The 16,288-nt window shown below is 43.2% G+C and overlaps 1 protein-coding gene across 1 annotated transcript in view; it reads left to right on the forward strand.

Moving 5' to 3' along the window:
• The first annotated feature begins 2,328 nt into the window (after positions 1-2,328).
• The window catches only part of LOC119436852 (bone morphogenetic protein receptor type-1B), a 57,041-nt gene continuing 43,081 nt past the window's right edge, over positions 2,329-16,288 (forward strand). The window contains exons 1-5 of the mRNA XM_037703855.2: positions 2,329-2,431; positions 8,409-8,593; positions 9,299-9,410; positions 11,356-11,470; positions 13,073-13,217. Of these exons, the coding sequence (XP_037559783.1) occupies positions 2,329-2,431; positions 8,409-8,593; positions 9,299-9,410; positions 11,356-11,470; positions 13,073-13,217 (660 nt within the window). The remainder of the gene's footprint in view (positions 2,432-8,408; positions 8,594-9,298; positions 9,411-11,355; positions 11,471-13,072; positions 13,218-16,288) is intronic.

Genomic DNA, 16,288 nt, shown 5'->3' on the forward strand with positions numbered 1-16,288 from the left:
CTATGTTTCGTTCTTTAAATTTTTCTGTCATCATTGTTCTTATATGTTCCATTGCCTCATCTCCCTCTAGTCGAACACCTTGAGCTGTAACTATAAACCTCTGCTCTAGGCTAGTCTTATTACTCAAGGAGTTGAGATGTTTCCAAAATTTCTTCGCTGCTTTTCTATCCTTTTTGTTAATTTACTTCTGACAACCATTGGCTCCCCTTTCTTCTGATCTTCTCATTGATCAAATTGGATGCTTCCCTTCTACAGCTTAAGAAGTTGTTCCATTTTCTGCCTACATCAGCTTCTGGTTCACCCCTATGCTTTGAATATCTGTGTTCCCTGGATGCTTCCTGGCGTTTCTCTATGGCCTTCTTAACCTCCTCATCCCACCAGCTCTTGGGTTTACGTCTTCTGTTCCCTTTTGTCCTGACTCGTACCTTAGTAAGCTCTAGCTCAAATAGTCCTGTTAAATTTGCATATGTCCATTCTGTTTTTGTATCCTCTGAAATTACTGCCTCAATTTGCTGGGTTGCTATTTCAAGCTGCTTTTCCGAGTAAAATATCCCACCTGGTTGTTCATCTTGCCTCCTACCTACTTTCATTTCCCTTCTAAAACTCACCTTAATACGTTTGTGATCACTACCTAGACTTCTGGAGCCATATTCATCTATGCTCATTACATTTAGCCTATCGTGCATCCTATGTGACATTAGTGCATAATCTATCGTCGACTGCAGGCTCCCTACCTCCCATGTTATGTGCCCTTCACACTTCTCAGTACTGTTGCATACAACTAAGTCATGCATTTCACACATATCCAGCATCATGTTGCCTGTTGAGTCTGTGTACCCGTCCATGTCTTCTATGTGTGCGTTCATATCTCCTAGTATAATAATCTCGCACCCTTCTCCTAGCTCATTAATGTCACTTGATATGCATTCCAGCATTTTTTTGTTTTCCTCTTTGGCATTTGCTCCTGTCCACAGGTATACAAAGCCAAGGAGTGTCTGCTCTCCTGCAACTTTCCCTTTTAGCCATAAATGCTCCTTGCATTCCTGTTTGACCCTTTGCCAGTTCATACTTTTATGAATAAATGCACCAATTCCACCCCCTTTTCTGCTGCCCTCTGTTCTATTGCAATATTCCCATGCATAGTCAGGGTTACAGGGAGGTTGCTCCATGTCCCTAAGATGTGTCTCCACAAACCCGTATACCATCAGCTTTTCTTGCCTTAGTTGCTCGCACGGAGTAAGATAAGACAGGAGCGCCGACTCCGCTCGTCTGGAAGGGACACATTCTGCAACGCCGGCTCCTGCTTGACAGCGTGTGCGCCAGACGGCGCTACGACTTAAGAAAAACTCTGCAGCGGAGAGGAGCAAAGGCGCGGGGACTCTCTCGCGGCGCCTGCTTGCCTATCCGTTTTGTCGTCTGCTCCGCGCACGCCCTGACGACTGTAGTACTTGCGCTATTATTTGTGCGCATATATTTTTAGTGTTTGATTGCTGTCAAATTGAGACGGCCGACGGTCCACGTTTGTAGCAGACGACACGCTCAGCGGGCGCCGCGCTGCCCGTTCTGCGCCGCCGTCGCCGCCGGTCTCCGCCGGTCTCCGCCACTCAGCGCATGCGCGCATGGAAGCAAGCTGTTGAGTGTTTTCCACGCGCCTCGACAGATGGCGCTACGAGATGTATAATTTGCGTTGCACGTTTTGTCCCGAGCGAATGCGTTGCGCGGCGGCGGAGTCGGCGCTCCTGTCTTATCTTACTCCGTGGTTGCTCGTCTATCTCCTCCCACTTCAGCCTATTCCTGCCACCTTGCAACAGGTTATAAAAGCGCCACCTATGGCCACCGGTTGAACGAAAGTGGGCGCATGCTGCTCCCATACAGTTTCTCACTAAAAATAGTGAGAAACTCTATGGCTGCACCCATAGAAGCCGGACATCTGTGCAGATCTGTAGTTCCAGTAGGTCGTGGTTACAACCATGGAGGTAAAAAACACTCCATGGTTACAACACCCGAACCCCCCTCCGGTCGGTGCGCCACTGTGCCATGGCTATTATAAATATAGGGGTTTTAATGGTTATGCCTCTGAGTACGAGAAACAAATTTTGAAAGCTATGCTTTTGTTAACGGCTAGCGCCGAAAGCAGTCGTGGAGCCAAAAATTTGTAATTGACATCACCTTTTGAACATTTTATAATAACCATAATAATAATAAAAAAACGCAGCGATTGACGGCGGCGCTCGCTATTTTATTAACTCGAAGCATAGACTGCCATATTTGCTCCATGAACTGTTTTTTTTTTCTTGTCACGTGACCGTTGCTGCTATTCGAGGCAAAATGGCTGCTGTTGGTGGGAGTTTTTGTTGCCTGAAGATGCGAACGAGATTGAAAATTTCGGGAGTGTTACCCATCGTTTTTCTCGCACTGATGGTTTCAAACGGTAAGTTAGGCTGCTTGCATTTAGTTTGCTAAGTGATAGTTACTGTTATTCTTTCGTATAAGCACTTTTCAGGTCTGTAATTTTCGTGTTTGAGCTGCGTTGTTTGTGTTGTTATTAGCGCATAACTTCCATAACTGCTGTTTGATTCACACAGAAGTTATGATTTTGCTGTCAAATAATTCAGCCTTTGCTGTGTATACGTATATGCTATTTCCTGCATGTTTCGATCTGCACTCTGGTGCATATATTTGACTTTCTTCTAGACATCAGTTGGGGTAGCTTCAGTAGAAACTGAAGTGTTTGCTTGTGTTATAAGCCGCTTAGGTCAGAACGTAGGAATGTTAGTGCCTTGACTAATTCCGGAAGGTTCTTTAAATAGCCCCTTGCTGCGAAGTTGGGATTTCTGAAGGACTGCTAACCGTTTTTCGCTAACACGATTTACGCACCGCCATTACAAAGCTCTTCAATTACGTTAAGAAATAGGGTGTGGAACGAAAATGTGTGATAGAGCGTTCGTGAGCGTTCGCTCTTGTTGCGTAAAGTGGGTTCTAAACGCGATAAATTTATCCAGGTACACATCCGTGGTATGCCTTACTTTACGGTTCTGTGGCTTGCTCATTGCCAGTATTTAAGGTATGTGCACTACAGGCGCGGTCTTGGTGTTTCACTCGTACAGGCTGTCTTAGTAACTGTATCTCTGGTGTATTCACAGATACGGTTACTGTATCAGTCCAAAAGTCTAGCTTGTTTCAGTGGCTGTAGTCTGCGTTTGGTTTTCACTGCCTAATGGAACGCAGCGACCAACGCAATCTACTCTAGTCAAGCGTAAAACATATGCTTAAAAGAAATTGATGTTACCTCGATGGAGAGCGTGTTATTTAAACCCGTCTTCAGAGAAACACAAGTCGCATAGAAGTGCAGTTCGCAGCGGAGCATCGCGATTGAGAGGCAGGACGACCGCATTCCGTGGAGAGTAACGTATTTCTGCTAGGACGTACAGCACAGAGAACAAAAACAAACTAAAAAAAAAAAGGGAGTGAAGAAGCGCATGGTAGGCCGACGATCAATTCTACTTTAGTTCGTGTAACAGCGCTCATATCTCAAGACCTGGCAGAGTTCAACAGGATACGAAGTGCCGCGAAATAATGCACGTTGTTGGATGCTCCAGGAGTGCTGGCTGGTGAGTGTGTGACTTCTTCCCATGAGAGTGAGGAGCATTTGAGCAAATCATATTGAGAATTGACAAATGCTACATTTGTGACCATAGTTTACTAAAATCAGTTCTTTTGTTACGTTTTACTGAATATATGTGGGTATGAAGCAGGAATGAGGCAAAGCATTGCTTGGTAAAAGAAACAGGAAAGTTTCTTAATAGATGTGCACAAAATTAGCAGGCTGGAGAAATATTTGTTAACACCTTGATTTGCATATGAAATGCTATGAAGTCAAACTCGGGAGCAATATATTGTAGCTTGTCATTTCCTTTAATTCTATCCCTCATTACTCGTCACGCTGAGTGAACAATTTCTGCCGTTATAGCAGTGCAGCAGCATGCAACTTGATGACAAAGGGCAAGAAGTTTGAAACAGTGTAGCAGCAGGCAACTTGATGACAAAGGGCAAGAAGTTTGAAAAAAAAAAATAATTAATTTTGATCCCAGCATGTACTTACACCTGGAATGTGCAACTTTTCTTTACCTGCTTGTGAGTCATGGCAGAGTAAATATGTGCTTCTCCTAGGTAAGCTGCCTTTATTTAGAATAGTTGACTGCTGACTGGGCTAGTTGAATCTTTGTAGTGTAGATAAGGCACTCGACCTGCCTGCTTGCATGTCCTTCATTTTCTTCAAATGTGTTGTCTATACAATGCAATTTTTGTGCCAATCCATCATGTCCTGCCTTTTATGTATGAAGATAGGCTCAGTAGCATCTTGATGCGCACTGTTTAGGCTGGGAATGCTTGATTTTTACAGTTGTGTTGGGACCTAAATGCTCTTTTTCCACATTTTGTTTTGCTGTGAAGTACAACCCATTTGTTTAAAAAACTTCAGAAAGATTGGGAGACAAGCTAGTTGGGTTGATGTTCATCTTGGCAGTATAAACTGCAATGAGCCAGCCACAATTGGTGAAAAACAAAGGACAAGTACTTGTCTTGTATTTTCGGTTGTGTGTGGTTTTCATGTTGCACTTCTGTATTATCAAAGTTGTTTTGAGTAACTAGGATTTAACAGTAGTGACTACTCTTTAGGTACCTTTTTGAGCAGTGAGCATTGTTGTATCCATAATAATTGGATTTACTGAACGTTCCTTAGCAGTGTTGAAAAGGCAGAAAGACACTTGAAAAGCTCCTTGATAGCCATTACTAAATTGCTGGTAGTGTAATGGTATGTTGAATGCACTGTTGCCTCATAACCTTCATGAAACTTCTGTAGCTGTCCATCCTTCTATGAATGAAATGCTTATATGCAGTATCAGCCAAATTTAAATGCACTTCTTGCATAACCTTGCATGTCTCACTGTTTTTGCAGTGTCTTGTCCAAACACAATTTGTTCTTACTCATAATGTGACAAAGCAGGGGGAAGTGGACTAGGTAGATGGAAATTATGAGGGCAGTGACTGTGGTTGATAATTCCATCAGTTTATGGAACAGGACAGTGATAGTTGTACCACATAGTATATACCAAGATTGGGAGTGAGTCAGATATTGAGGACGTTAGGTGCATTAATTCCAAGAACAAGGCCATCTGCTTGCTTGGAGTTTTGGAACCAGGTCCACAGTAGCTCCTTTGTCATTTTCCAGTGTTGCTGCTTGAACATGGTGAATGCCTGTCAGATGGCTAGAACTTTGGCATTGACTGTTTATCATGGAAACCATATTTCTGCATTGACATCTTGCTGAACATTTGTAGTCATGGTGTAGATGGGCAATGAAACGTGCATTCATGGTGAAGTTTATATTACTTCTTTCCTTGCTCCCCAAGATACCAGAAAGCTGGCTTAAGTTTTCCCCATTACAAAGGTTTTCGCTGTTGTAAAGATACTTTTGTATAGAGTGCCTACAGAAATGTTGACTATGCATGTTTATTGAATAGGTACTGATGGGCTAATTGTTGATCCATGACTCTGGTGAAGCAGTGCATTTTGAAAAAAGACGTTCACACAAACATGAACGACGAGGACGTACAGAGTGCCTGTGTATGTCCTCATCATCATGTTTTTGTGAGTGTCTTTTTTTCAAGTACGCTGCTTGACCAAAATTGTGTTTATCGCAATGCATTTTTCATGTCAGTTGCAAAAATCTAAATTCTGCAGTATTTCAGCATCCAGTTACTGAGCTGTGTGATGGCTTTAAACGTAACCACATTTTTGTATTGGGTATCTACGGAAATGGTTGCTGTATATGCATATTGCCGTAAACTTTTCTCTTTAAGTGTCAATACATCCTGTTTCTAGGTTCTGTGAAGGGCTATGTTCTGTTATTCTGATGAATTGCATCCATAGCTGTAACAATAGGCAAATATAGTGTTGAAATATGGTAGCTCTTGTTGTTTATTTATTTATTTATTTACAGAATACCTGCGTCGCCTCGAAGGCATTATCGTAGGGGGGGGGGGGGGCAGTTAAAGATGTGTTAAATCATACACAGAAATAAACAATAAATACACAATGCAATTAACATCAAGGTTGAACATATAATGAGTTAACATTTTCAAGCGTAATAGAAAATTTAAACAAAGTTAAGACAGTAATGCATTGTCACAAACACAGGCGCGAAAAAAAATTGTGATTATCAGACACTGAAACACATTCTTCCGGCAACAAATTCCAGTCTTTCACCGTAAGTGGATAGAATTATTCAGCAAAACGGTTCGTATTGCAGCTGTATTCACGCACCTTCTTTGAGTGGTCGAGTCGATTCGAGACATAAGTTGGCTCCGATAGGTAGTTGCGGCTATCAATGCCTGTTTAATGGCTGCGTTTTGTGTACTTCGGAAATAGCTGAAAGAGTGCAGTATTTTAACCACCTTTGTGGGATCACAAGGCTTGAAATGCTGATTAAAGGAGTGCTGTCAAATTTTTTCCGTCTTTTTATTGCTTTATGAAATAGCTATCGACCAAGTAATTACACTATGGAGCCTCAATTCCACGAGAGCACAACAAATTATTCCATTATCTTTTATGTGACTGTTCAAAATGCGCGTCAAGTGCAGCACGGCTTTGGACATAAAAAACTAGACTTATCACATCGAAACCTGTTGTGGCGGTCTTGTTGTACCAGATACCACTGATGTGCATAGTGCATACAGCCATTATGGCTGGGCTGCCAGAAAATAAGCCGATTCAGCACTTGACAGACAAGAAGGGAGAGCATGTCCCCCTGTGTTTCCAAAAGTGAATATTTAGAAGGGCCAGTTTGGCACCCTTCATCGTTATGGTCATTGTATGGCCTTCAACCACTGCACCGGGCTGACTGGCATTTGTGATACATTCATATAAAGCCAACAGGTAATTAATCCAATGGAAGCATAGGAGTAATTTGCTGTGGTTGCAATTTAAATGTAGAAAATAATGAGGAAAAGAGAAAATGAAAGTGGATGAAAAGATAACTTGTCACCGGTGGGGGTGGGGGGAGGAAGCGGAACTTGTAACCTCCGCATTATGCATGCATTGCACTACCAATTGTGCTACGGCGACGGCCATCAATCCATCAATCCGGCCACTACCTTGGGTATTTATGTGTACTAGATCTAACCCAGGGAGTGCTAGATAGCACTACTCAGGGCCATGGCACAGAGATGTGAAACAGCCCTTTAGTGTATTAGCATCAGGAGTGTCAAAGTGGAAAAATGTGTATGTGTGGGAAGCTGGTCACGTGGTAAAAATAGAGAGGGGATGGGAGAGTTTGGAAGAGCGTGTATGTGTGTATATATATTTATTAGTGCAACTGCCGGTGGGCTGCTTTGGACCACCGTCAGTTGTACTTCACTCCTCGAAGAGACAGGAACTGTGTCGAGTAAGCTCCTGAACAACTTCTTGCAATGTGGTGAATGCGGTTTAAATAGTGTATCTGGGATTTCAAAGAGGTGCGACATTATGCTAACACATTTCTCTTGCATTTACCGCTAAATTGCCACACTCAATTTTTTTGCTTGATGGCGTCACGTTTGAACAAAATCATAAAAAAGATGCTGTACATATTTGTGAGAAGAAACTGAAACTTTGTAAAAAAGACACAGTACAATACAGAAAATTTTATGTCAGTACTGCTTTAAATTAAAATGGCATTTCCTGCCTGTTCCTTTTCACTTGTAAAACATTTGTCTATTTTGTCTACTTGCCCTGTTTCAACTGCTGGCAGCATGCTTTCAACTTGTATTCACCACAATTCTCCAAGGAAGCAGGTGTACTACTGGGCTCATATTTGATGTCTGAAGTACATTTGCTCTATGCTTATGGCTCGCTTTCTCAGTGTCACACTGGGAGTAGTGGTTATTGCATAAACTAATTTGGGGGGGGACCAATACACAATGCTGGCAGTCAAGCCTGAAGCCCTCACTGCACCATGACAGAGTGCTGAAACTGTGTAGTGAAAGTGTTTCATGCCATTATGTGCAACTGTGGCATTTGGCTGAAGTATTTTGTGTGTTTGGAGTTTGCTGGATGCTATTAATTCATTTGCTCCATCTCGCCAACTCAGTGCAGTGAAAGTTATTGGTCACTCGCACCAGCCAATTATGTCTTTCTCAGAAGAGGAAGAAGGGTTTAATAATTGTGCACTAGTAGTACTTCTGCGAGCCTTCCACTTATCTAGCACAGGAGGATTGATGGCAGACAATGGATGAGCCCTTCTCCTGGTCGGCTAATGCAACCTATAAATTTCATCACATTATACAGATTTGGCGAGACTGTGTAGGCACTTTCCTGAGCTTCAAGCGATTTTAAACACTATTAAAAAATGTTGACTATTTTCATTGCAGGGAAAGCATTAGATTGTTACTGTCTTGGGAGCTGCCCTGATGGCTCCTACAATGGCACATGTTCTGCTCCACCGGAAAGTGATTGCTTCAGTGCGGTTGAGGAAGTCTTCAATCCAGAGACAGGACTGTTAGAACCTGAGCGAACTTATGGGTGCTTGCCTGCAGAAGAAAGCAGCATACTGTGGGTGTGTGGCTTTGCCATTAATGAATGATCTTTCCTGTTCTCCTTGCGTGTCCAGAAATAAGAGGGATTTTGTTTTTATTATTGGGTAGCTCTTCATTCAAATTTGGCAGCGACAGAAACCTAAGAGCACAAGAAAAGGCATAAATCACTTCTGCTGATGTTTGGTTATTGTGTAGAAAAAAACAATTAAGGCAGAACAAACAGGTGCTGAAAGATAAATACTTGCACGTAACTCTGCTTTTGCTAGTGTTGCAGAGAAATCAGAGTTCAACAGCCTTAATACAAATAGAACATATTTCAAACAGTGAGCAGGCTGTATTTGTATTGAAGTGCAGCATGTGGATAATATTGACGCATAAATGTCTAGCTCTTCTCAACGCCAGTTTTAATTGAGTATTTCCTTACAGTGTGCTTTTCTTCTTTCCTTTGTCTTTTTCTTCCATCAATGTATAGAGTTGTACTGTTGCATTGTAACTAAGAAAAAGTGGATCTTAAGGCAGAAACGGTTTTTGCAAAATCATACAATGAAACTGAAATTGTAAAGGAAAGAGATGTTGGGTCATTTTTTTTTTTTTCGTACTAGATGAAACTTTTCTCAATTTGCACAGTAGTCTTCAAGCAGGCCTATCCCTACTTCCACAAAAGGACGCTTTGGCTTTATTTTCGACGCATTTGTAGATTGATCTTTGTTCATTCTTCCTTTCAGTGCAAGGCTCACCTTGTCCCGCACAAGGTGCCGAAATCGATTGCTTGCTGCAGGAGTGGTGACCTCTGTAATAAGTACCTGAAGCCCATGTACCATATAAGGGCTGAGGATGGTTAGTACAACTTACATTCTCCATATGCTGTTGTGTGTCAAATACAAGCCTTTGTTGAACTTCTCGAGACCCGAAGACAGCTCAATGACATAACTTTTTCGAGTCTGTTCTTATTGCCACCTTGTGTGTTACGCACTCGGAAAACTGATTTTTGTTTAACTGTCATGGTTAGATGTCAACATCATTGTTTCCATGTTTGTGGACAAAGTAACTCTCTCCTTGTGTTTCTTATGGGGAAAACCACTTTGCCTGAATACGGAGATGATGTAACATTGTGTGGTGGGTTTCCACGTTGCTGCATCCTGGATTTTTAATGTGATCTCACAGTACTTGAAATGCCTCTACATATGCTTTTTGTTGTCAGTTACGACACGATGATCTTGATGAAACTAGTGTCAGTTTTCTGAAAAGCTGACAGCAGGAATAGAATTAAACTACTTACATGCAGTTCTGTGTGCTTCTAGCCAGGATGACTATTTTATGTAAACGTTTCTGAGTTAATTTTGGAAAGGATTGGAGGTAGTGTACAATAGTATGTACAAAGGGTCCTGAGAAGTGAAACTTGTCTGATGACCGTGTTCAATGTAATGGCAGAGGTAGCCCTCGTTGACATTTGTGCCAAGCGCTCTGCATAACCTGTAGAGAATAAGAACATTACCAGGACAAACAACAGAAATTTATGAGCTCTCTATTTTGTACTACAGCAAAAGGCTATTGGGAAAACAATCTAATGACACAGCTATTTCATTGCAGGTACCACAATAAATCTTTTCAATCTGTAATCTCTCTTCCTGTGAGCCAGTTGCGGTAGCTTAGTGGCTATGTTGTATTGTTTCTGAGCTTAAAAGTGGCAGGTTTGTTTCCCAGCCCCAGCAGCCACATTCAGATAAGGACAAAATTCAAAGTGCCATGTACTGAAATATTCGTTCGTGTTAAATAACCTACATTCATTGAAAGTCTTCCTGTAATCATCTATACCTGCCATGCTTGCTTAGTGGTTATGGTGTTGGGCTGCTAAGCACGAGGTCGTGGGATCAAATCCTGGCCATGGCGGCCGCATTTCGATAGGGGCAAAATGCGAAAACACCCGTGTACTTAGATTTAGGTGCACATTAAAGAACCCCAGGTGGTCCAAATTATTTCGGAGTCCCTCACTACGGCGTGCCTCATAATCCGAGCGTGGTTTTGGCATGTAAAACCCCATGATTTAATTTTAAAAATTTCAATTTTGTAATCATCTATCCCAAATTTATCCAGAGCACTTCACAGTGGTTGTCGCTCATGGCTGAAGTGTAGATTTGGGACATTAGAAGATCTCGCAAATGAATCGACATGCATTTGAAACATACAAAACGTCAGAGCCATGGCAGTTTTAAGCCACCTAATGAGGGAGGTTTGCACTCACTTCGCTTGCATTGCTTCCAAGATTTGTAACGCAGCAATGGATGTCCATTGCAAGCCACTTGGGTGTTGTAGGCTATGTAGGTGTCATGTGATGGCAGCACCATGCATCTAAATAAATTTTGAGGCTGGGAATCGGCATAATAGGTTGCGAGTGTAAATAAAAATAAATTGCATATGGGCACAACTGTAATTTGTTGGACTACAGCTGCGGCATCCACAAAAGTATGTAACTTTGTGTGTACGCATGCTTGTAGTCATAAATCTCATCATAGATGCTTTGCTTCTCTCTGTGTTGCAAAGCCTGCTTTGTCAGTTCTGCAGTCACATGCTGAATACCGTCAATATTAAAGTGGCATTAATTTCTCTAGCTTCTGGGCTTGGAAGCTACTGGTTGTTGTATTCATGCCTGTTATTTCCAAATGCCTGGTTAAAACAGCCCCAACAACTAGAATTTTCCAGCTGTTAAGACTTAAAAGTGGCTTGGGTATTTTAATTTGCCTTGCCAGGGTCATATAAATCCAACATTACTTTTCTTTTGCAGAGTATGGACCTACTGTGTATCTGTACAAGGACACCTATCTACAGATTGTCATCTTCATTGCTGTACTGGGTGTTGTGCTGTGCCTAGGCTTGATTGGCTACATATTCTATACAAGGTAGGATGTGCATTTGTGTGGTAATGGCATGCTCTGTTCTTAAATTTTCTATTGTATTTGCTTTATTAGTCGTAAGGCTTTTGGTAAGTCGAGTATACTCTTTTATGCATAATGTTGGTCTGTATCTGGAGTTTGATGTGACAAGTACAATGGGTGGTTAGGCCAGTACTGTACATCCATAGGCCTGCTTCCAAGTACTTTCAGAGGTAATTTTGAAAACGCTCATTATGACTGCTCACTCAAGTTAGAAGATGCTTGCATGTCTGTAGTCATAAAAAGAAAAATTGGCTGAGCACAGATGTCTGTAATTGAGGCCATGTAACGCCGTAGTTGCTTAAAAGGTTAGTTTACATTATGATATTGTGCATTACTCCAGCCTGCTAGGTAAAAGACAAAAATGTTGGTTTTACCCAGTAGCGTACCCAGGATCTCTGCCAGGGGGGGGTTGACAGTTTGCCAATACCATCTAAATAGCACTAATTTCAATTTCTTCACGCGAAATTGTCAAAAAATGCGCTTTTTGTGAGTGTGCAGACGATTGCGCATCTTACATCTTAGTTGCAGTACTCAAATGCGCAAGGAAAGAAAGGGGGTTAAACAAAAGAGGGGGGTTAAGTCGGCCTCAGGGGGGGGTTACAACCCCCCCCCCCTGTCGGTGCGCCACTGGTTTTGCCATTATTGCACACCCGTAACTTTCAGTTCCGTTAAAGAAAACTTGTGATATGTAATTTTTTGTTTAGTTTTTTACGATAATTTGAAAGGTTTGTGCCAGTAATGCATCCCTACATGCGAATATTAAAACCATTTGAGGTCTCTTGCCATTAACCTTTTTTTTTCACCCAATTCAGCTGGTATGAAGTATGAGAGCTCATAAAGGGGGATAAAAGTAAGGATGTGGGAAATTTGCAAATCTAATACAGATATTTCAGAAAAATTGCCTTTGAATATAAAATCAAATAGCAAATATTTAAATTTCTGAAGTGAGATATGCAAGTTTCTTAGTCTTTTTGGCAAAAATAAAAAGGCTTGCTTATGTCATTTGAGACATGTAACTCCACCTGTTGTGCTGATTGATTGATCATGGTGATAACAGCGGTGCAGTCACCTGCAAGATAATGAGCTAGGGCAAAAAGAATACTGCCATACAGAGTTAATGTTCACAGGTTGGCAGGTATGCCATGCTGGAAAAGTGAAGCATTTCACTTTTCCAGCATGGCATGGCAATGGATGATTGAAGCATTCACTGAAAGTTGGAACATGTGTGAATACTTCTTTTAAGCAAATATGTTAGCTGAAAACAAAGAAGCTTACTTAATATGCATTAAAGGCTTGTATATATCAGGGCTGTGGAGCAAAAGTTTCTTTAGTGCTTAAAACTGCAGCGCTCAGTAGGAGATCCCTGAAGTGTGCAAGTCAATTTTGGCCTTGTGAAATATCAATATACTCATAATACGAAACCTTATCCAATTAGGAGTTTGCAGGTCATCTAAAGTTGATCCATATGGGGTCTTCCTGGTGCAGCTCCCACCTGCTGAATTGTTCTACCCTTTTTGGTTTTGATGATGGGAGGTATTTGTTTACAAGCTTTTTTTTTTCCCCCAGACACAAGAAGGCACTGGAGAGTCGCAGCTTTTTTGCATCGGGGTGCCGTGAGCCTTTTCTTCCCATTGAAGAGGGCGGGCCTTGCCTCAAAGAACTTATTGAGCACTCCATCACTTCTGGTAGTGGATCAGGCTTGCCTCAGCTGGTAAGTGAAGTATTGAGGCATTTCGTTCTAGTGAGTGCTTAACTAAGGGGAGACATGGGTCGTAGACCAAAAATGTTCAAATCTTTATTCTTTGAGGTATGGTGCTGAAAACTTGTACATAATATGCAATGAAATGTGCTTATTTCGAATGTGAGGACAATTGTTTGTCTCCTTTTGTTTTCATTTTATGCAAGATTCCTTCAGTCAATTTTCTGCAAACATTTGCAAAGTATCAGTTCCTCACATTTTGCTAGACAGGATATTAGTGGCTTCTGCATGATTCAAGGAATGTTATAAGACCAACATTATTGCTCTGCCTTACATAGAGCAAGAGTTGAAACTCGAGAGTGTTCTTCTGGTGCTTAACTTTGTACTCTTTGAAATCAAAACTTGGACAAATTATAATAAAGGGCAATGTAATTGTTGTGGGGCTTGTGTGATGACGGAACAATACCATGTTTACTAATCACGAGTGCAGTATAATGCAAAAAATTCTTTTAAACTTTTGTGTGAATATTTAGTTGAGTCTGTGGTGGTCATATTTTAAATGTAGTGGAATCTCAATATAACGAACTTCAGGGGACTGCGGTAAATCGTTATTCTGAAAGGTCGTTATAGTGAAAGCCCCAAAATTAACCATTCCGCACATCAGCCCATAAGGTCATAAGTTGTCACCATTTGAGCTATCCATGAAAATGTCATTGTTGGCTCTCAGCTCGTGCTGTTATTTTCCATAGATTCCGCCGCCATGCACCACCTATGCACGATATAAGAGTGACACACGCAAAACAGATGCTGAGAAAACTACCGACAAAAAGGAAGCTCCATGTCACCTTCAAAGCGCAATGTTTCTTGTTTTGTTTTCACATTCCTTACTGTGGACACCGCAGCTGTCTCACTCGAGATAGACACGTGAACTATTCCAAAGGAAAAAAGCGTGTGTAAACGACAACATTCGGAAAGAACAAAGTGCGACCGTGAGGCGTCCCCGCGAGCACAGAGGTTACATTTCTCCGCACGCATAGCTAGTACGACCGCAGAAAAGCACGAAAAAAAGGATGAGACGCATCTCCGTTACTTGGCGACACTTGTCTGGATGGAGTATGCGCTCGTTTTTTCTTTCTTTTATTGCAATTGCAATTATATGGACACTCCACGCGCATTTCTGCCGTCGGCGTCGCCGTGAGGTTCCGTATAAAGCCCACGGGTGATAAAATCATCGCCATGCGCTGTATGCCTTATGTGTGAGTGAAAGCGTGCGAGGGTGAGCCGGCGATCACGGCTCAATCTCACGCACACAAGAGCAGGAAGTGGGAAGAAGGTGCGCCGTCTTCCAGTCGCACACAATGCTCCGGGGGGAGGGTAGGAGGGAGGGGGGTTTACTCCGTGCTGCCCGAGCGACCACGCGCACCCACCGGGCCTCAAGGCTCCGGAAGGAGGGTAGGGAGGAGGGGGAGCCTGCCTACTATGCCACGCGTTTCCGCCAGGGCGACTGTAAAGTCGAGTCCCGGACAACGAAATTGACAGGACATGCGAGAAATTTTGTTGTGGTGGAACTTCGCTGACGCAAAATTAGTATGTATATACAGTTAAACCTGGGTATAACGAAATTGACAAATTCCCGAAAAACTTTGTTATAAAGAGGATTTCGTTATATGCAGGTTCGGCACGAAAATTTGAAAAAGGAACGCTTACTGTATTTACTCGATTTTAACTCGCCCTCAATTGTAACGCACACCCGTTTTTCGTTTTCGTCGAAACACTCATCCTTGGAATGTCACACCAGGTACCAGATGCGTGGACGCATGTCGTTTCACACAAGCGCGAGGCATCGGAAACGAAGAGCGAGTGTCACGATGACGTCGTAGCGTCGTATAGTGTTACAGCAGAACCCCGCTGTTACGTCGTTTTCGGCCGGTCCCAGCACAGCTCCCATAGAATCCAATGCATTGGTAACCCCGCAGTTGCGTCGCAACTGTAGGACTGTTCCCGCATCATACGTTGCGAACTGCCACCCCACGCCGGCCCGAGCGGCCATTTTGACTTTTCATGTCGCTTGGCTTGGTGGCTTGACGACGGCATTGGCTGCCCAAAGTGCCGGGGGCGACAACTATGACGTATTTTCGGTTTCCACCAGCAAAAGTATGGCCCTTGAGATCCATATTTGCTATATAAAGATGGTGTCTATGACGCGTTGTGGCCCTAAAATTGGTTTTGGCTCATAGATATTCCGTATAAAGTCCAAGGGCGATAACGCGGTCGCCGCGCACCGTATGCTGTATGTGCGAGCTGACGACCGCGTCTAAATCTCGCGCGCGTACGAAAAGCAGGGAGGAAGCGCGCCTTCTTCCGTTGCGCTCGAGGCACTGGCGAGGGAGCGAGGGGGGAGGGATAGCGGGGCGGCGTTGTACTGTACTCTGGCATCAACTGCGTACTGCGCGGCGGCGCGTGGTCTAGCAGTGTAGGTGCGTCGACGGCTCGTAGCTTTGTGCGTGCTGTATGTTCTTGGCGTTACAGCGGATAGAATGGGGCAATGTATCGGCGCTCAGTTTGCGTTCAAGCGATAGACAACAGCACGAAAGTCACTTCGCTCGCTTCTCCAGCGGCGCTTCCACACGCTACCAGCGTATGACAGCGCGTGTCCGCGCTCATCGAGTGTGATGCGTCACAGCGTGTACCAGCGCGTCGGCAACATTAACTGGAAAAGGAGAGAGTGCCGGCTTGGCGGGCTAGGCCAGCTGCAGCAAGCGGCGGGATCAGGTTTGAATGAAGGGAAGGTTAAAGGTCACGCCCGCGGCGGCAAAATTGCCGGGTCGAGGGATGCAGGGCTGCCTCGCACACGTGCGCTCGCTTCGCATTCCGTCGCGGCAGAGAAGGATTCTCCGGTTGCTGCTCGCGCAAAAATGACAAAATTTGGGGTGAAATCTCTAGGTTGTCGGAGGGAAAAATTCGTTACATCGAGGGGGTCTCCTGCTGCCACTTCGTTACGTAGAGGTCTCAAATACATGTGCTTCTATGGAGTAATGGCGGGAAATAGAAAAACTTCGTTATATCCAGGAATTCGTTATATG

The sequence above is a fragment of the Dermacentor silvarum genome, chromosome 1 (assembly GCF_013339745.2).
Source record: "Dermacentor silvarum isolate Dsil-2018 chromosome 1, BIME_Dsil_1.4, whole genome shotgun sequence".
NCBI classification, from domain to species: domain Eukaryota; kingdom Metazoa; phylum Arthropoda; class Arachnida; order Ixodida; family Ixodidae; genus Dermacentor; species Dermacentor silvarum.